The following is a 20255-nucleotide window of genomic DNA, read 5'->3' on the forward strand; positions in this document are numbered from 1 at the left end:
GATTCACCCTCATTCCTGAGGTGCACTCTGTTGCCACTGGGAGTCAAGATTCCAGGACCCCCCAAGTGAGAGGGCAGCTAACCAGAGGCTTTAAGTACTTGAAATAAGAAAGGAAGCTTCACACGCAGCCCCTGGGCTTCCTGGGGTTCAGAGACGAGAGCAGTGCGGGCACCCCAGGCCTCGGCCAGCGCCAGGCCCCTGCTGTGTGCTGCAGGGACAGATCCCGTTGTGGGTGTTGGTTAACTTTTCTCCCATCCCCAGGGGAACATTGTGAGCGACAGCCTGTGAGGTGGGAGTGTCCTCAGTGGTCGGTCAGCTCTTAAAACCAAGAATTTGCCATTAATAGAGAAGCAGTTTCTTCCCTGGGCTCGGGTGGGCCTGTCGCCCGCTTTCACAGGCTTCTCTCTTCTCAGTGGACTGATAAAAGGATGAAGTGAAAATGGTTGGGAGATTTCTCTGTCCTGCGGGCCGCAGAGGAAGGTAGAACGGGCGCGCACAGGGTCACGGGTTTCCTTGTGCCTGTCCTCTGGCAGAGGTGCGTCGGGGCTTCGCTCCTCTTCCTGACGCCAGGCCCATAGTGTGGCATGTTCGGGAGGCACTCCGGACTGTGTCACAGCAAGGACAGCAGGACCACCTCCATGAGAGCGAAGCTGTGGCCTGTCCCCTAAGAGGCACTGGTTAGGGAGGCCAGTTGGTACCTGTCCGGGAGGAAGGGGCAGCAGGTGTACCGTAACTGTTAGTAGGCGTTACCCCAGACTCAAAGGTTTCTTTCCCCTGCAGGTGGGCTTCGGGCTGGAACATGTGTCCCGCGAGCAGATTCGAGAGGTGGAGGAGGACCTGGACGAACTGTATGATAGTCTGGAGATGTACAACCCCAGCGACAGTGGCCCCGAAATGGAGGAGACGGAGAGCATCCTTAGCACTCCAAAGCCCAAGCTCAGGTGAGCCCCAGCCTCCTCTAGCAGATTGTCTCCCCACGCTCCTTCCCAGACCCCCTGCCTCACTTCTTCCCATTACTCAGGAATCTTGTTCTCGCTGAGCCTCCAGCTAGCGGGATAAAGATCGTTCTTTTAGCCTCTAACTGACAGAAGTCCTCACAGGACTCTCCTGAAGTCCTTCGGTCCGGGCCCCTACTTGCCCAGCCTCTGCTGTGACCTTCCCCACCAGTGTCCTTGAAGCCTAGGTCGTTGACCCTCCTTGCAGCTGCTCTGGGCCCTGGTGGCACTGACCCTGGCTGTGCTTCTTCGCCACAGGCCCTTCTTTGAGGGGATGTCGCAGTCCAGCTCACAGACGGAGATTGGCAGCCTCAACAGCAAGGGCAGCCTCGGCAAAGACACCACCAACCCTGTGAGCACAACCATGGCTGTGGGGTAGAGGAGAGGGACCTGGGGAGTGTCTGGGCTCAGCACTCGGGGCCCTCTGCCCCGGGCTCATTCTGTGGCCTGGAAGAGCAAGCTCATCTCGTTTCAGCCTCGGTGGCCCTCTTCAGTCCTGGATGGGAGCTTAGTTCTCTGAGGGCGCCGCTGTGGCCAGTCGGGTGTTCTTTTTGGTCTCTCCCCACCGTGCTTGGAGCCTTCCCTCCCAGAACTCACAGCGCCTCCAAACCTCTCCCTCAGCATTCGTCACAGGGGGGCTGGGAGCGTGGCATCCGGCCCACGGCAAGCGGCTCTGCCATCCAGGCTGGAGAAAAAGCAGCTGTAAAGGGGGCAGAAAGCCCGCGGGTCTGTTCAGGGACACTGACACGTGTAGGGTTATTCACAGAGGGCGCAGTGCCCTCGAAGAATTCATAATGTAGTGGACAGGTTTCCACTTTGCCTACTGAGCAAGAGGAGAAAGCTCACTGCCGTGGCACCCCAGGAGCCCCCCACCAAGGTCCTCCTGACAGGGGATCAGAGGCAGGAGCCCGGGGAGATGCTGGCCCTGCCTCAGGCCCTGGGAAGCTGTTCTTTCCGTTTATGACTAAAGGCAAGATGCTCTGCATGATTTTAGTGCAGCTTATAGTTGTTGGAAGCCAAGTGTCTTATCTTAGGTTAAAGAAACAATCCTTTAAGTCCTCCTATTCTTGCCTCTTTAGCAGAGGGAATACAGAAGTCATCTTGCAAATAGGTAGGAATCATGGGGAAAGAGATGAAGCATGTGAGGTGTTCCATCCCCTGAAAAGTTCTGTCTGCAGAAGGGCCGCCACCTGTACAAGTGTCTACAAACCGTCAGGCAGCTTGTGGGCTACCTTACTGCCTGCTGCCACCAGGTGGGGCTGTCTCCTACCTAATCCGGCTTCCTGGCGAAGGCGCTGCAGACAGTCAGTCTGGCGTAAGGTGGCGTTAGTGAGGAAATGCAGGATGGAAAACTGCAGCCCACATGGGAGAATCCCGCCAGAGAATGTCCGGCCTGTCACTTGCAGACCCTGCACTCCCAGCAGCTGCCCAGCCCAGGTCCCTGTGGTCCGGAGCTGAGCAGGCCTCACTCTCCTATGTCGGGACGTGGCTTGTAACTGCTGTTTGTCCTGGGGCTGCTGAATGGTCCTGCTGAATTGTCACTGGCCATGTGGACAGATCCTTGGTCACCAGAGCCAGATTCCATCTTAAATAGAAATAGAAGGGATGATTCTTCTAGAGAGAAGCCTGGGACGTGGCCGGAGAGGACTGTTTCACAGTGTCCTAGGAATGCAGAACAGGGCTCTGCTGTGACAGAAAGCAGTTAAATGGTTAACTGAGACAACGCTGCTGAAGCACCGACTAGCACAGTACCTAGCATGGCGTGCAAACACCAGTAAATTCTGGGGCTCATTGGTATTAAATCACTAAGGGAAACTTCTATACTAACAAAGGTGTTTCTGGGGTGATAGAATTTGTCTGTAGGTGTCCTTCAGTCTCAGTTACGTGGCTAACAAAATTTGAAGAGAAAAATCCCAGTGCTCTGAGCCTCAGGTGTCTTATTTGTGAGTAGAGGCTTTGGCATAGGAGCCTAGTTTGTTCAAAAGTCACTTGAGTATCTTTACAATACGATGGCCTAAGGGCCCCTGTTTAGGAAAAACATTTATTTAGGACTGGGTAGTGCCGGATTTGAGAGCGTGCGCCCTGGAGTCAGACTTCTGAGTTTGGCTCTGGACTCCATCACTCCACGGTCCGCGCGCTCTGGGGCAGTCACGAAGCCCTCGTGTCCTCATCCACGAGTTCTGTAGCAGAGAAAAGCACATGCCTCACAAGGTAGCGTGGAGACACCATGGGAGAATGCAGGTAAAGCCGCCAGCACAGGGTGCCCGCATGCATGGGTTGATTAACCGCATGGGCAGCACGCAAGGAGGGTAAGCTGCTGTCGCTGTTGTTATTGTAGTTCCTTAGAGCCATTTCCGGTCTGGACTCCTGAGACTGATTGAATCTAGATGTCTTTTTAGTGAGTCCTTCAAATTCTCATTCCCTTGGACACATTTCAGACTTGTTTTGCTGATTCTCTGTGATATTTCTATTTTGAAAAACCCCATATGTCTTGATGTGGGCGTGGAACTTTGGAATCCTTTAGTACGAAAGGCACTTCGGGAAGGAACTGCAGAGCGAGGCTGTGCTCTCGCGCAGATAGCTTCTAAATGTATTAGGAGAAAACTGAGATTGTGCATACGTAGGCAGGCGTGCACATGCTGCCAGCATTTATCCTCTCTCCCTGATCTCCTAGCATTCTTATTAATTTTTCTAAATTTTCCTGTTTGTTCCCTAAATTTCAAAGGATTTAGTTTATCACTAAGAATTTCTGCTGATCCAGATTATTACTACAGTTGTTGAGTTTCCTCAAGGCTTGAGCACACAGAAGCAAGATTTGGTTCTCCAAGCCGATAACAGCAAGCCCTGACTGCGCGTAGCTCAGGGCAGCCGGAGGTGCAGACTCTCACCGCCTGCTGCTGCGAGTCGCTGTTCCCGTGGCATTGTAGACAATGGTGTCGAAGACTAGTGCTTCGTAAAACGATAGCTGCAAATATCACCCCGCTCTGCCGGCCCCCCCCACGTAACCCCCCCCCCCACACACACACACCCAGGAGTGCGTGCGCCCTCTGTGGTGGCCAGCATTGCCCCATGGGCACAGTGCTTCGGGCTGCTGGCATCTGTCTCCAGTGCCACACAATTAGACATAGCTCCTGCACTGCTGGTGTCCCAAGGTCCTGCCGTGAGAAAAGCCCTTAGCATTTATAGGAATAGGGATAGGAACTTGGAGAGTCGGAGCTTGCTCCTCACGGGCTTGTCGGGAACATCTAGAAGAGTCAGTAAATAGCCGGCAGGTGCCCTCCAGACCCAACCCGAGTTAAAGATCCTGTCAGATGTGGCAGCTGTGCCGTGGACACATGCTGGAGCTGTCGTACACTTGACCGCAGGGCATGCTGCTTTCAAACCTTCCAGCAGAATGGAGTTATTGCCCCCGTTCATTTGTCATGCTGAGATCCAAAACCGAGTGAAATCCTCTTCAGTCTTAAGTCTGGCCAGAAACTCATCGTGATTCTAGGCTCTGTTAACATTGGTTATTCATCTAGACAGTGTGCAGATGAAGTAGCCGTGCAGTCTGGAGGTGTCCTGTTGTGTGTGGCTCTGAGCCAAACCATCTTAGGACCTGGGTCACAGGCGCTGGCCAAAGTACATTGGGTTCATCTTGCAGACGGCCTTGAGCAGTGGATCTCAACCAAGATGATTTTTACCTCCCAAGGAACATTGGCAATGACTGCAGATATTTTTGGCTGTCACAATGGGAGTGGGGTAGGGACGAGAGACTCCTACTGGCATCTAGTGGGTAGAGGCCAAGGATGCTGCTAAACACCCCGTGGCACAGGACAGTCCCCCACGACAGAAGGATCTGGCCCAAAACGTCAGTAGGGCCGAGATGGAGAAACCCTGGCTCAGAGTATGACACAGGAGCCTACTTTTATGATCCTGGTTCATTAGTTTGCCAAGTGACCCCATGAGCTTATTAGCCTGATGTTTCTCAGTGATATTTACTCAGAGGAAGGACTTGGAGTAATTAGGAGGAACTGGAATATCCTTGATCTTTTCCGACTTCCTCATTCCCCAAAAGAACCAAAAGAGATTCACCAAGGCTAAAACCGTTCCTCTATTCTAAGTCCCACAAACCTCAACTGCTTATGGCTTTGACGTTGGTATATGCACAGCCAGCAGCAACATTAGCAAATATGAAAAACCTGGCTATGTATCTCTATTTGCAAAATAAATTTTTAATATTTATGAGAAACACTCATAAGAGTTGGAGACAAAGGGAGAATTAATTCACACCTGAATTGCTTAACTTTGGGTGTCTTTTGTTTGAGGGTTTTCTAGATGTTTTTGCCAAGCAAAAAGCATTTGGCTACCATAGATGTCTTTAGTCTCAAAATCGAAGACCTGAACTATAAGCTCCTGCTTCCTTCTCAGCAACTGTGAACAAGCAGAGGAACCTCCCGGGCAGGGGGGTTTCTGGAGTCAGGACGAGACTTCGTGGATCCCGTAGCGAAGTCTTCTAAACTTTGAGCTTCTTGTCCCTATAGTGATTTAATCACTGCAAAAATAAGTGATCCCTCTGATGCTTAGTTTTCACAAAAATAAGATGAAAATCCCAAATACTATATTACATCTGCAGATTAGTATTTTAAGTTTCTTAGGGACCTAGAAAACAAGTTAGTGGTAGTTATTTAGATTAGTGATGACTAATTATTATAATTTTTGCAGATGGAATTGGCTGCTCTAGAAAAAGTCAAATCTGCTTGGATTAAAAATCAAGATGACAGCTTGACTGAAACAGACACTCTGGTATGTATGGTTCAGTCTCCTGTTTCAGCCGTTTAAAATAGCTTCTGTACCTTTATTAGAAATAAAGGCAAAAAGACCCTCAGGACCACACTGGAAATTTTGCCTAAATTTGTAGATTTGTGAAGGCCCTGTGTTCTCTTTCTCTTGAAATCCTTACCTGTGGAATGTAACCTACTCCGAAGACCAGATTATTCCCCCAAATTAGCAAACCAGAAATGTCCCCATTCTGCCCTTTGGTTAGAACTGTTTAAATGCTAATTTGGGTAATTGCTCACTATCTGTCACCCTCATTTACTTCTGAGAGATGAGGACCCTTATCTCCCCATGTTGCTCTTACCCTGGCCAGTCAGCCACAGCGGTCAGTGTCCGAGGGATTACCGGGCAACTCCTTCCTCTCAGAGGTGCTGGAGCGGCCCAGGAGCGCGGGCCAAACCCTGGTGACGTGGAACGGACTGGCTGGGGTGCCAGTTTAATTGCAGTGAACTCCACACACATACACTGGGCAGCTGGCTGTGTGCGCCGAGCCCTAAAGATGCACACGTGAGAGCAGAGGTCTCTGCCACCCAGGTGGCGCCCTCCAGGGGAAAGGAAGCCTGCGCACGCCCCGTCTAGAGGCCCAGGGAGGGGCAGAGCGATTCTGACAGCGGGGCATCTGAGCTGGGCTCTGTGGGATATGTCGAAGTTCATCCAGTGGAACCGGATGAACCCATTTCTGTCCATACTGCACAGTGGCCGTTTCAAAATGAAGTTCAGTCACGTTATTTCCTGACCAACACTCTCCCCTTCCCGCCTAAGACAAGCCAGATCATCAGGTCTGTGTGTTGACAGAGTTCATAAATGCAGCGAACAGACTGAACAGCGAGAGACAGTGTGGACGGTGGGCGCGCTCAGTTAAAGTGACTGTCCTCGCCGGGCGAGACAGGAGCTCCAGGGAGCGCGCGTGGCTGACTCGCCTCATGGTGGCGGCGGCCCCAGCAGGGCTCTGCAGGGCTCCTGGCGGCACCGAGTGAGCAGTAACCTGAGCAGTAACCGCACTGCTTCCTTCCCTCCGTGGCAGGAGATCACCGACCAGGACATGTTTGGAGATGGGAGCACAAGTCTGGTTGTGCCAGAGAAAGTCAAAACTCCCATGAAGTCCAGCAAAACGGATCTCCAAGGCTCCGCCTCGCCCAGGTACTCCAGACGGGGAGAAACTCCAAACACAGGGCGGGGGACTGGAGCGAAGGAAGCCAAGTAGACGGTACAAGGCGGCGACCACGCCTAGCAGAGGCTCTTGGCAGGGAAGAGTGGGCCGGCGGAGCTTGGGGTCCGAGGGGCTGTCTCACCACCCCCTCCGCACACATCCGCAGCAAGGTGGAAGGGGCGCACACCCCACGGCAGAAGCGGAGCACACCCCTGAAGGAGCGGCAGCTCTCCAAGCCCCTGAGCGAGAGGACCAACAGCTCGGACAGCGAGCGCTCGCCCGACCTGGGCCACAGCGCGCAGGTACCTCTGAGCGGCCCTGGGCCTCGGCTTCCGGGTTGTTGTCTTCCTTGGGCAGTCAGGTGGGAGGAAAGGAGGATGCTCGGAAATGCTATGACTCAAAGTCTTGAAAGCAGCCTCGATGGCGCAGTCTAGCGCGCTTGTTATTTACCACTCACGTGGCCTTGGCTGTGGGGCTGATCTGTGGGGACCCGGGGAGGGAGTGAGGAATGCCAGCGTTGTCCTGGCCTGCCGTCAACCCCAGGTGGCAATTCCATGCCTTCTGGTTGGTTTTGCTTCCTCTGCCTCCGTTAGGTGTTAGTGCGGGGACTGTGCAGTGGCTGGTTCTGGGGGACAGCAGCCATCAGAGTCTCACTGGACGTCCCCAGCCTGCGCTCTGACACCTCTCGTGCCGCCGTGGGCCTGCTGCTGTTCCCATTTCAGGCTGGCACATCAGCAGCAGTAACATATCTGATTGAAAGATCTCAGTGTCCTAGAGAGAGGTGCAGAGGAAACGGGACCTGGGGGACTGAGTCTTCATTCTGAAGGCCAGTGGTACCAGGGGTTAGGGGAGGGACTTTCCCTGAACTGACACACCTCGCGCAGCTACTGTTCTAGAGTTAACAGCAAGCCTGTTCATTTCCTGATAAATATCATCGGGAAGAAAGTTTGTGTCAGTGTGGCTTCCTGAGTTTGACGCTATTACCTAGCTGAAAATGAACCAGAGACTAGAATAGCCCAGAGCCTGGGGCGAGGCATTGTCCTTCTTGTTAATCACCATTCCTGGAATGCCTCCTTCCCTGTACAGCAGCCCCCCCCCCCCCCGCGCCGTGCTCGCTGCCATTCTCATTAGTTCTCTCCCCGTTGCCCTCATTTTCGCTCCTGCGAGCACCTGCTCACCGTTCTCTCCCTCCTCCTCTCCTGGTCCTTCCATGCCGCCTCTCCCGCTGTGCCCTGCCTCATACCCTTCATGAGATGCTTGCTGCGTCTCTAGCTTTGTCTGCCCTCCCCTACAGGACGACTGCTGTGGCTTTGTTCTCGGGGGGATGTGTGCATTCTCCAAGGACTCTGCTTTCTCTTTGTCCTCCTCTCCAGTTTGGCCTGCCAACGGGATGCTCGGTCTCCGCCCCAGATTCCTCATCGCTCTCCGTATACCGCTGCTCCAGGAATTCCCTACTCGCTAGCCCACCCAGCCCCACCCTCCAGCTTCCTAGGGACTGCCTAACAGCCCCTTTGTCCCTGCAGATTCCGAGAAAGGTAGTATACGACCAGCTGAATCAGATCCTGGTATCAGATGCAGCCCTCCCAGAAAACGTCATTCTTGTGAACACCACTGATTGGCAGGGCCAGGTAAACATCGGAGATGGCGGGGCGAGGGAGGAGAGGTTCTGGAGAGCAAGAGACCCCCAGGGTGGGCGATTCGAGAAGTGGGGCGTGGGGAAATAGAAGGAAAATGATCCCCTGGCCTCAAGCCCCTTCCACCCTGAAAGAAGCCCGTACCTGTGGGCTCTAGTCCCAGATCTGTGATTTTCCAGCCTATGCGACCTTCAGTCACTACCTTTCTGCATCTCAGTTTCCTCATCTGTAGAAAAGCAACAGTTCATCTGTCCTACCCCTTTGCAGGGTGGTTTTGTGTGTCAGGCAGCATCACAGAAGGAAGGCACCTTGAGAAGCACAGAGGGCTGGGAAATCCAGTGCCTGCCCGTAGTTTCCACATAGACAGTTCGGAAGGGACAGAGCAATGCCCCGCCTGCCCCACTCACTGCTATCCACTCAGTTAGGTCCTGGTGCCAGAGTCGCTCTTCTCCAGCGTGGGCTACAGCGGCGACGTGAGAATCTAAAGGTTCCTCAGCCTCCCCCATTTCCTGGTTAGCACATTTCACAGGGTCCAGCCAGTAACCTGGCCTTTGCTCAGCTGTGGCCTGAAGGACAGGATGGGGCCCTGCAGTTTGAGCTGGACCCTGCCTGCCCTCTTGGCATCTTTGGGGGAGCAGAGTCCCTGCCGTGCGGCCTCACCTGTGTCCCTGCCCCTTTCTTCGCCGCTTCCAGTATGTGGCGGAGCTGCTGCAAGACCAGCGGAAGCCTGTCGTGTGCACCTGCTCCACCGTGGAGGTCCAGGCCGTGCTGTCCGCCCTGCTCACGCGTATCCAGCGCTAGTAAGAGCTCGGCTTCTCTCTTCCCTCTGGGATTCCTCTCACCTCATCCTCTCACCTTGACTTCCAAACGGTGACAGGACCTCCTGACCTCGTCAGACCAAGGGTCTGCAGTCAGTGCGCAGTCACACTGTGGCAGGCCGTGGTGCTCGGGTATCCCTGCTGGCCCCAGGGGGTCAGGGCTTAGAAAATGTCAGCTTCCTGCCCTCCTTGGCTCCCCGCCTGGATTCTGTCACACCGTCACTTGCCTCAACTTCTTAAACCTATGATGAAGAAAGCTGGGAAGAGAGAACCCAGGGTGTGACAAAGTCCTTTCACTGCTGTTCCTCTAGCCGTACTGTGCGGGTCGTCCCCCCTGAGCCTTAGCCAGCTCCCTCCTCTGGACCGTGGCCTGCCCCGTCCGGTCCTGCATTTCTCTCCGGACTGCAGAAGCACTGTGCATTATTGCCTCTCTCTGTGTTATTTGATTAGTTTGTTTTTCCCCTGCGGGTTGTTGAGATCAAGACTGAGCTTGGGGCCTTCCTCCGAGCAGGCTGCTGGCGAACCTCCTGAAAGTGGTTGTGACTGTCCCTTTGCTCCCCAGCTGCAACTGCAACTCTTCCATGCCAAGGCCAGTGAAGGTGGCGGCACTGGGCGGCCAGACATACCTGAGCTCCATCCTCCGGTTCTTCGTCAAGTCGCTGGCCAGCAAAACCTCCGACTGGCTTGGCTACATGCGCTTCCTCATCATCCCCCTCGGTAAAGATGCGCAGATCCCACCGCTGACGCAGGGTGGCGGGGTTAGGTCCTCGGACGGCACAGTCGGGGAGACCAAGGCCTGGCCGTCAGTCCGTCCCTTAAGCAGTGTGCCTTTTCTGGTTCCCCCCTACCAGGTTCTCACCCTGTGGCCAAATACTTGGGCTCCGTGGACAGTAGATACAGCAGCAACTTCCTTGATTCTGGCTGGAGAGACCTGTTCAGCCGCTCGGAGCCCCCAGTGTCAGGTAATGAGCCCTGGGAGGGGGCTGAGACAGAGTGCCGCCCGGTTCGTGGAGAGCCGGTCCCGGCTGAAGGAGGGGGCGGGGGGCGCATGCTGCTCTTCCGCCCTGTGCCGCCAGCTCCCGCACCCACCGCGCGTGTTCATCGCATCGGTGTTTGTTAAGAGGAGGCCGTTAAGTTCAGCCTTCCGCGCTGGATCTTTTCCGTCTGCCCTGTGCTCTGCTCCCGTACGTGTGGGAAGGAGGAGAGCCACGAGGGGGCGCTGCGGAGGCCATGCCTAATTCAGATCACATGTAAGAAGCAGGCAGTCGTTCCTAAGTAATCTGTTGATAAACGAACCAGACTACGCTGGCCGTGTCTTCTGAAATACAGAGGAAAGTGGCAGGCTTTGGAGCCAGCTTGAGCTCTGCAGGGCTGAGAGGTAGCAGGTACTTCCTCAGACCTTGAAGGAAGAGATGGGCACAGACCGGTGGAGTAGACGGGTTCCCCTAGGTTCCGAAGTCAGTGTCAGCAACAGGTGTGGTTAGCCTGGCAAAGAGCGGGGCCGGGAGGCGCTGCCAGCAGAGGCGGAAGGGGGTGGACAACGCTTTGGTTCGTGACGTGGTGCGTTCAGAACCAGCCGATCTGTAGAACCCTCTCTCCGCCTCCACTTTCGGGTCTTCCCGCGGGTCTCTAAGCAGGTTGCCAGGTTTGCCTGCTGGCATCAATCAGCAGTCGTCTCGTTTTTCTGCAGAGCAACTGGACGTGGTGGGGCGGGTGATGCAGTATGTCAACGGGGCGGGCGTGACACACCAGCTTCCGGTGGCTGAGGCCATGCTGACCTGCAGGCACAAGTTGTAAGTCTGACTTGGGCAGATGGCATAAAACTAGGCGGGGTGGGCTGGTCACTCTTGCTTTTCGCCTTGTCCTTCCTCCCCCTTTCCCTGCGCGGAGACCTAGGAGAATACGGGAGGCAGGGAGACCGTGCTTCTCCTGCCTCCCATCCAGGCCCGCCCTGTCGCCCGGGGCCTCAGTACGGAGGCGCCCATCCCAGGGCCCGAAGTGCAGACTCGGGAGCAGGGGACGTAGTGTGCAGAATCGGGTCTTTTGCTTGATTCTGTGGCTCTTCATGTCACCCTGAAACATGACATGATGAGGTGACGTGACGAGAAGGTGTCATTTAGTACCTGGACTCCCTTAAAGCCACAATAAAATATGAAAAACCCGCGTCCCCAGCTCTCCACACTGTCTCGCCCACCGTGAAACTTTCCTATCTCCCAACAGCCCTGATGAAGACTCCTATCAGAAGTTCATCCCCTTCATTGGCGTGAGTACTGACCCTCGTCCTCTGCCCCACCCGTCCTGTCCTCCCCGCCACACGCGTGAAAGACTCATCCAGACAGCGGTTCTCATCCCGAGGCGATTCTCCCCCAGGGGACATCTGGCACTGTCTGGAGTGGGGGTGCTCCTGGCATCTAGTGGGTAGAGACCGGGGGCGCTGCTAAACATCCCGCTGCGCACAGGACGGCCCCCACCACAGAGGAGGATTTGGCCCCACATGTCAGTAGCGCCGAGGTGACGAAACGCTGCGCCCAGAGGCGTGCTGGGTTGCTCCTTTGAGTGTCCCCCTTTGCCGAGTTATGGCCCCTTCCCAGATCATCGCCGGCATCTCACCTGAACCCGGTGCCTTGGCCTAGGGAGTGGTGTCCAGAGCATGGCTTCTGCAGGCGCCAGGGAAAAAGAAAGCTGCTCAGAAATAATGGCTGGTGATACTGTGGAGAGAAGTATCTGTTTCCATCTTTAGGGTCAGACCGCTGAGAATAAGGGTCTGTTTTTTCTCCTTCTATTTAGACAAGGAACAGTCACTATACTAGTGGATTTTGAAAATGAAGGGGACGCCTTGTGGATGTCCTTGGTGTTTGGTGGTGCTGGCCTTTGTTTCTTTTGGCGGTAGCTGGGCCACAAGACAGAGACTGACCAAGAGAGGAAGCCCCAAGGGGACAGGGCTGACACCCTGCTGGGGCCAGATCACACCATGGAAATGTGGCCAAACCTCAGATTCCCATGTGTGAGATGAGCAGATTTTCTTTCCAAATGAGCTTGTGTCTTTTCCTATAATCTCAAGGATCCCTCCTAGCTTTTGGGGGGAAGGGCATGTGCGAGTGAGGAGCCCAGCTTTCCCTGGCCCTGTGTTCTGCTTGTCCCAGATTCTGGATATCTTGAGTGATCTTGAGAGATGCCTGAGCCTGGGGAAATTCTCTTGCCCCTTCTTGTACATGCTTTGCAGAGCCTGCCATCTGGCTGGTTCAGTTAGTCCGCATTAGCCAAATGGGGCTAACATCTTTACGGAGCCGTGGATCATTGCCTACTCTGGCCTCACAGCCGAGAGAGAGAGAAAAAAAAATAAAAACTTAATTTAAAGGAACAAAGCAGCCGGCAGCCTCATGGAACGCCAGGGGAGCAAGGGGGCGCATCCAGGACGCTCAGCGTCAACGTGTTGCTTCCCGGCATCGAAACTCAGGATGCCTAGAAAACTTGGGACAAATTTCAGGGAACAGCAGTTTGTACCCTGAGCAGTCAGCCTTAAGGGGACTGTCTGCGCATGATCCCCACTTCACACCAGTCCCCAGGGCCCACCTTCCCTGACCCTCCAGCTCTGCCGAGCCTCTGCCAGGTGCTAGGCCGTGGGCCTGCCCGATCGCAGGACTTCACTTGCCACAGCCGTGACTTTCAAATAGTCTGTCTAGCCGTGCCCTTTGCTGGCCACTCGAGGGCACCCTCTGTCCTTCCCAGAATTCTCTGAGACATTTAAAGTTCCTCGGGGAGCTGGAGTCCACGCCACTGCCTCACAGGGGGTGTGCGTGGGCCCCTGCCTCGCTGGTGTCCTCCAGCTGTGCGTCCGCTCGGCACAGAGCTCCTCCCTGCCACACCCGTGTCCCGCGCTTTCCCACAGCGGCTCCTCATTTTTCTCTCCGACATGAGAAGTTGGCCTCCTGCCGTGTGATCTTAGAAGAAAGGAGATCAGGACATGGAAGTTCCTGCCTTTGAGGTGGCCGTGCCCTCATCCCGCGCGAAGGGCCACAGGGTCTCCTGTGCCCTCACCTCTTTTTTTGGAACTTCGTTTATTTTTCCGTCTGTCAAAGATCTGGGCTGACTGGATTCACAGAGGTTTCAAAAGCCTCCGCCCAAGCAACGTGCGGCGACGGCTGCTGCACCCGGCCGTCTGCTTCTAGTTGTGCAGCTTCGGTGCGAGGACCTAATGCCGGCTCTTCTTTCCTCCCAGGTGGTGAAGGTGGGTCTGGTCGAAGACTCTCCTTCCGCTACAGGTGAGACCGCGGCCCCTTTGCTTCCGTAGACTGAGGGCGGTGCCTCCCCGATCTCTCCTCCAGTCCAGCCAGCCAGAAAGCAAAGACTTTGGGTGTCCTAGGTTAAGTCAGAGTCTGGGCAGGGCGACTGTGGGCGCCCTCACTCCCTGGGCCAAGTGGTGGCAGGGGCCGAGAGTGGGCATCTGAGACCCAGCAGAGAGCAGGCTGCTGCCGAGACAGAGGGATGCCTCGACTCCTCGCCACCAGTGGGTCCTCTGCCTCCTCTGGCTGACTGTCCCCTGACAGGTGATGGAGATGACTCGCCTGTGGTCAGCCTTACTGTGCCCTCCACATCACCGCCTTCCAGCTCAGGGCTGAGCCGAGATGCCATGGCCACCCCTCCGTCCTCCCCGTCCATGAGCAGTGCCCTCGCCGTCGTGGGGTAAGACTGTCCCCAGGACCTGTCTTTCCATCAGGGCCCAGCACCCGACTCATTTCCCTGCCGCCTGTGGCACCGCAGAGCACAGTGCCCTGGGTTTAGGTGGTCGCGTGGTGGTTAGAGCTCAGAGACTTAGGCCACTAGCCGGGCAAGTCATCGAACAGCCCCGTCCGCCCTGCCTCACAGAGCTAGAAGGTTGAATGAGGGGCCGTCGGTGACCTGGAACGTGCCGTGTGTGTGTCTTGTCGTGGGACTGCCCGGCATGGCAGGAGGCAGGAGTGTGGGAGGCACACCTGAGTCTGAGCCGAGGTTCTGTGTGACAGTGACACTTGTTAAGGCACAGTAAGGGAGGCTTTATTCCGGGGGGTGGGGGGGCTATCGCGATAGGTATTTGGGGCTCAACTCCAAATACAGCATAAGCAAGTGGGGATTTACAGCCAAGGAGTGGTGGGATTCAGTGGATGGAAAGTCACTGCGAGAAAGCATCACGGGGGAGGGGGGGTCTGGCTAAGCTAGCCCAGTAGGACTCGTGCCGAAGGCAAGCCAGGGTGTCAGACATCCTGGGGGTGCTGGAGGAGGAGGAACCTGATCAGATAGATGTCCAGGGTGATCAGATTAGGGGGGTGGGGGGTCTCGCTAGCTGTCTTAGCTGGGTTCTTGCCAAAACTGGAATTTATAAGGAAGTTCACAGACGAGCCTGAAGAAGGTTCAGGAGCCTGACTGAAGTTGGGTCAGTCAAAGAGTCTGTCCCTTGGACACGCCACCCAGCTTGATTTTTCACTCTGTGAAAGCCGAGGTGAAGCGGCCGGGTCGGTTTTGTCGCGAGGCTTAGATGGGCGTGTTGTGCTTGTTGGTGCGGGGCGCGCAGACGGCGCCGCCCGGTTCCCGCATCCAGTCTGCCCTCAGCGCAGCGGAGCCGTCGCCGCGAATGAGACGGGCCGTGCCCCGTGCTGGCGCTCAGCCTCCGGGGCCCGGGCAAGGCCGAAGCAACACAGAAGGTGGAACCGTAGACGGCGGGAGGTGCTGTGGAAGGTAGTGTCAGGCAGTGTGAGGGGGAGGGGAGCTGTTTAAGATCTGAAGTATCCAAAGGTGAGATCAGGTGGGCGGGGAGGCGTCTAGAGGCAGCTGTCCCACCGAGGCCGGAAGGCGGAAGGGACCGCGGTGGGGCAGGGACAGGCGGGAGCTCCCGCGTCCCCTCCCTCCGTGTCTGCTGCCTTCGCCTCTCTCCCTGGCTGGGGCTTCGCCAGAACCGACAGTGACGTCGTCGTGGTTCCTAGAGAATATGGCGAAGTATTCCAGGGCGGCGAGAAGCCTGCCTTAGAGCTGGGGTCCCCGCCCTTGTCCTCCCTGCCCTCTCTCCTCCTGTTCGCTTCCCCTTCTCTAAGGGCCGTGCAGGGAAAGGAGGAAAGCCCGCACAGCCAGGCGTGGCCCCTGCGCCTTGGGTTCCAGGCTCCCTGGGGGCCCGGGCACCAGCCCTCACCTCAACCTCCATTCTCAGCCGGTTTAAGCTGGTAGTTCATGGAACCGCTGAACCAGGCAGAAAGCGCAACGTCACATGACTTCTGTAGCCTGTGTACCTATTGTGTCTGACACCTCCTTTCAAGAAAACATCCACTCTTTTTCCCCTCGGAGCTAAAATTATCCCCGAGCTAGAAGTGCCATGAATAAGGGAAAGTCGCAGGTCAGCCAGCCGAGGAGCTGCCAGCTCCGCCCCGCCCCCCGCCCCTCTGCTGCCTTTCGCTTTGGCCCTGCTTGCTGGGTGTGTGTGCGCGCGCGTGTGCAGACTCGTGTGTGCGTGTGTGCGGACTCATGTGCGTGTGTGTGGACGCGTGTGCGCGCGTGTGCGTGGACGCGTGTGCAGACGCATACTGCTATCCTTTCCCTCATAAAGCTGCTCGTTTTCCCTTGTCTCCTGTGACTATTTGGTTCCCTCACAGTGATTCGGGTCTTTTCCTGCCCCTGGCTTTGTCCTCAGATCAGCCGGACTCTCAGTCTTAACTCAAACCAATCCTGTGAGACGAGCAGGAACCTGGGGCCACTTAGCCCGCCACCTCTCCTCGCCCCTCCCAGAGCCTGGCGGTCCCCACTCCACCACCCGTCTCTGGCCCTGTAGCTGGGGGCTGAGGGCAGAGCCGACTCTCCGTTCTTGTTGCCCCTTTCCAGGAGCCCCAGCAGTCCCTATGGGGACGTGATTGGCCTCCAGGTGGACTACTGGCTAGGCCACCCCGGGGAGCGGAGGAGGGAAGGCGACAAGAGAGACGCCAGCTCCAAGAACACCCTCAAGAGCGTGTTCCGCTCGGTGCAGGTTTCCCGCCTGCCCCACGGTGGGGAGGCCCAGCTTTCCGGCACCATGGCAATGACCGTGGTCACCAAAGAGAAGAACAAGAAAGGTAACTGACATCTGAGGCCAGGGACGGTCGGGGCCACCGGACCTCCCCGCTTCCTCTCTCAGGGTCTGGGATGGAATCTGCTGCTGGGGGACCTCGGATGAGGGTGAGACAGCACAAGCATCATGTGGTCCAGCTTGGGGTCCCGTGGGGGTCCTGCCTCACCTTGTGGGACGAGGCCATTCCTCCTGTAACAGAGGAAACCGGGGTCCCCAGCGAGTCACTGGTCCCTGCCTGTGAGCAGCGGCACCTCAGGGACCGAGGCAGTTAGTGCTGCTGTCAGGAAGGGGCCCTTTCTGGTTGCTGCCCTCAGGGATGGACTGATGGAAGAGGACATCTCCATGCCACAGCCCATGGTCACTCTGGCCGCATGGAGCAGCACATTCACACCCAGCCCTGGAGGCCACTCAGGCCTTCGTGAGCAAAAGGGCATAGTTGTTTTCTAAGAATTGAGGGCAATACAGCCCATTCCAGATAAGAGGAGCAGCTTCAGGACCAGAGGTGGAGTTGCGGGGGGCCCTGGGGCCTGCGCTCTGGCAGGAGTCCCCCGCCACCAGGCCCAGGCAGGGGCCGCACTCGCTGCTCTCGGTTCGGGTTGTAAACACGCAGATCTGGCAGGGTGCCTGCAGCGGCCAGCTGGGGCGCCCCAGGGCCCTCGCAGCACCACCAGCTCCCCAGCCCTCAGGAAGGGGGCTTCCTTTGACTGCGGACCCTCCCTCCTCTGCTCTCCCAAGGCAGCTGGGCCGCTTTATGGTCATCCCTTGTGCCAGGCCCGCAACCAAAACCTGCAGCTGCACCCCAGAGACTGGCCCGGGGCGGTGCCCTCCGTCCTTGCCTCTCCCCAAGCGGGCGTGGAACAGGAGTGCCCCTCGGGGAGAGCTGGGACACACGCTGCGCGCCCGCCTCCTGGCGGCAGCAGGCACATCCCCCCATGGCCCGCGAGCGCCCCACGGGCTGCCAGAAGGGACCTCAGAGACCCTCTGGTCCCTGGCCCTTGTTACACAAATGAAGATGTGGAGGCCCAGGGGGTGGGGGGAGCAGTGCTGGCAGGGCAGGAACTCGAAGCCCCTGGGATCAGGAGGAAGGGTCAGCTTCTGCAGATCACCTCCCCCGCCCGCAGGAAGAGGGAGCAGTGGGCTGGGGGGGGAGAGGGATGGCCGCTTTACCAGGGGCCGGAACAGATGGCATTCCTGCTTGCTTTTCAGTTCCCACCATCTTCCTGAGCAAGAAACCTCGAGAAAAGGAGGTGGATTCTAAGAGCCAGGTCATCGAAGGCATCAGCCGCCTCATCTGCTCTGCCAAGCAGCAGCAGACCATGCTGAGAGGTGCGGGCACGGGCAGGGGGGAGGGGACAAGGGACTATGGGGGCAGGGAGGCCATGCCCCCCCAGGGACCCTGGAAAGGTGGCCTTAGCGGTCCTGGTCATGCCCTCCCCTTCCCGTCTTCCCCAGTGTCCATCGATGGAGTCGAGTGGAGTGACATCAAGTTCTTCCAGCTAGCGGCCCAGTGGCCCACCCATGTCAAGCACTTTCCAGTGGGACTGTTCAGTGGCAGCAAGGCCACCTGAGGGCACCGTCTCCTGGCCACTCTCCCTCCTGGCACTGCCACCAGCCTCACCGCCTGCAGGCAGGGGGAGGCCAGCAGGCCCGGGCCCAGCATCCCCTTTCCTGGCCCTGGGGCCTGCATCTCCCTCGCCCAGTCCTGAAGGACACTGCCGCTGGGGACACGTCCCCTCCCCACTGCTCAGTCCCATCACTGGGCAGCCCCCTCCCTCCCGATCCAGGCGTGGGGCATGTTGATGTTGCCTGCTGGCACCAGTCCCTGGAACGGAGTCCTCCGGGCCTTCCGTCACCCGACTTCCAACCTCTCTCCCACGTGGCGCTGGTTCCCTTCCTGGAAATGGGCAAGCTGGAATCCTGGCCCTCCCCCTCCCGTTTTCTACAGCCCTCAGGACCCCCTCCGCTCCACGGTCCTGGGGGCAGCTCCCCTCCCTGGGGCAGCGTTTCCGTGCCCATGCTGTGTGCTTCTATGACGGAGGGGTCTTCCTGGTCTCCCGCGCGAGGCTTCTGCCCACCGGCAGGTCCCCTGTAGACGTGTGTGTCCTGAGCGTTTCGTTGGTTCTCTGCACGGCCAGGCTCTCGGTGGTTCCACGTGACGCGTCTGGGCATCGGTCCCTGTCCTTGTGGCTCCTCCTTGTTATTGATTCCCCTCCCTCTGGCTCCCACCCCGCCACCCAGCACCGTCTGCCTCTTCCTGCAACTCTGGACTCCGGAGAGATGGGAGACAGATCTCCACCAGTATATCGTCCGTGGCCCCCCAGCCCCCTCGCCCCCCTGCCCCCCTGTTCCCACCACGTCCGTTCGTCTCCTTCTCCCTAGTCTGTCCTGCCCCTCCTCACTCCTGGGCCCGGAGTCCGGTCGCCCTCCTGCAGGCGCCATGCCCTTCCTCTCACCACGGACTTGGGGGTCTGAGCCCCTCCTCAGCCTTGACCATCAGCCTTCTCAGGAGAGGCTAAGCACACTGGGTCAGGATCCCGGCTGCAGCCCTCCTCCCGCCAGCACCTCCAGAAATTTCCATTGCCCTTTCACCCCTTCTAGAAGTTTTGCACAGAACTTCATTTTGAAAAGTGTCTTTCTCATTCTCCATACTCCCTCCAAACTCCCAGTTTTCACCCACGGCTCAGCCCTGCTGTCCAGCGCATCTCGGGGCCGGGCTACTGTCCCGGCCGGAGAGAGGGGCGGAGTGGGAGGGGCTGAGTGGATGCTGGATTTTTCATTCAATAAACTGGTGATTTCTTACCGACCAGCAAGCCTTGGGCCTCTGTGCCGCTCATTGACACAAGATCCGTCCGGCCCCTACCCCTCAGCGCTACGCAGCCAGCTCCACTCATCTGTTAGGAACTGGCTGGAACGGAGCAAATTCCCGTTTTTCTTAATCATAGGAACAGGCACGAAGGTGTCAGGCCCAGTAGGAACCAAGTAGAATCAGAAAAAGATCATCATTCCCACACTGAAGTCCCATTTTTCCTTGGGATGTGCCACCCCAAAACCCCACCTCCCAAGGCAGGGACACATTAGGGACACTCTTCTGATTGAAAATTAGAACCTGGCTTCTCTCCGTCTGCTAGGCTGCTGTCCTGCCGTAGTTCCTGGAGGGTGGTGAGGTCTGAGGCCGAAGGGCTCTCTGCCTCTGCAGGTGGAGGGAGCGGGGCTGCCGGGTCCCTCACTGAGCTGGCCGCCCCGTCTGCCCGTAACCTGAGAGACGGGAGACAGCCCTGGCACCTGCTTCCGGGAGAAAGCCCTGCACGCCACGCCTCCCGTGAAGGACCCAGCGGTGGGGGTTGGTTTGTGGGGCTTGGCATTCTCACCCTGCAGGGCACAGCCATGGAGGGGTGGGCAGCCAAGTGGGGCAGGCTGTCACTGGCTCCCAAAGCCCTGTGGTCAGATGATCTGGCAGAGGGAGGCTCTGGGACCCCGGGGTGTGGCCCTGTGCCAGCTCTTAGCGAGGATAATGGAATTAATGCCTGCCTCCCAAGGGGACAGTCCAGTGAGGTCTGCGGAAGAGTCCCAGAATGCAAGCCACACGAAAGTTACCGAAGGAGGCGTGCAGACTGGTGGGTGAGGAGGCACCTCGGCTTGCGTCTGGGTGGTTGGAGAGGACGCGGGTGACCCCGGCCAGAGCGAACCTGCACCCCGGAAACCTTCCCGGCGCCGTGACAGCAGGGGAATCGCGAGTGGGAAGGGTTTGGAGCAAGCAGACTTGGGTCCCAGCTC

General features: G+C 57.3%; 1 protein-coding gene across 3 annotated transcripts in view; it reads left to right on the forward strand.

Annotated features, from left to right (window-relative positions):
- Window positions 1–19291, forward strand: part of PACS1 (phosphofurin acidic cluster sorting protein 1) — a 99257-nt gene extending 79966 nt beyond the window's left edge. For 2 of the 3 annotated variants that reach the window (XM_016119345.2, XM_016119346.2), the window contains exons 9-24: window positions 781–941; window positions 1254–1347; window positions 5700–5780; window positions 6838–6953; window positions 7130–7265; window positions 8487–8591; window positions 9291–9397; window positions 9978–10132; window positions 10267–10377; window positions 11106–11208; window positions 11636–11678; window positions 13635–13677; window positions 13963–14098; window positions 16259–16485; window positions 17688–17807; window positions 17934–18049. In XM_016119345.2, the coding sequence (XP_015974831.2) occupies window positions 781–941; window positions 1254–1347; window positions 5700–5780; window positions 6838–6953; window positions 7130–7265; window positions 8487–8591; window positions 9291–9397; window positions 9978–10132; window positions 10267–10377; window positions 11106–11208; window positions 11636–11678; window positions 13635–13677; window positions 13963–14098; window positions 16259–16485; window positions 17688–17807; window positions 17934–18049 (1854 nt within the window). Of the gene's footprint in view, window positions 1–780; window positions 942–1253; window positions 1348–5699; window positions 5781–6837; window positions 6954–7129; window positions 7266–8486; window positions 8592–9290; window positions 9398–9977; window positions 10133–10266; window positions 10378–11105; window positions 11209–11635; window positions 11679–13634; window positions 13678–13962; window positions 14099–16258; window positions 16486–17687; window positions 17808–17933 lie in introns of all 3 variants that reach the window. The other variant, XM_016119344.2, reaches the window with a different exon arrangement.
- The last annotated feature ends 964 nt before the right edge of the window (window positions 19292–20255 follow it).

This window comes from Rousettus aegyptiacus, unplaced genomic scaffold (assembly GCF_014176215.1).
Source record: "Rousettus aegyptiacus isolate mRouAeg1 unplaced genomic scaffold, mRouAeg1.p scaffold_m13_p_5, whole genome shotgun sequence".
Taxonomy (NCBI): Eukaryota; Metazoa; Chordata; class Mammalia; order Chiroptera; family Pteropodidae; genus Rousettus; species Rousettus aegyptiacus.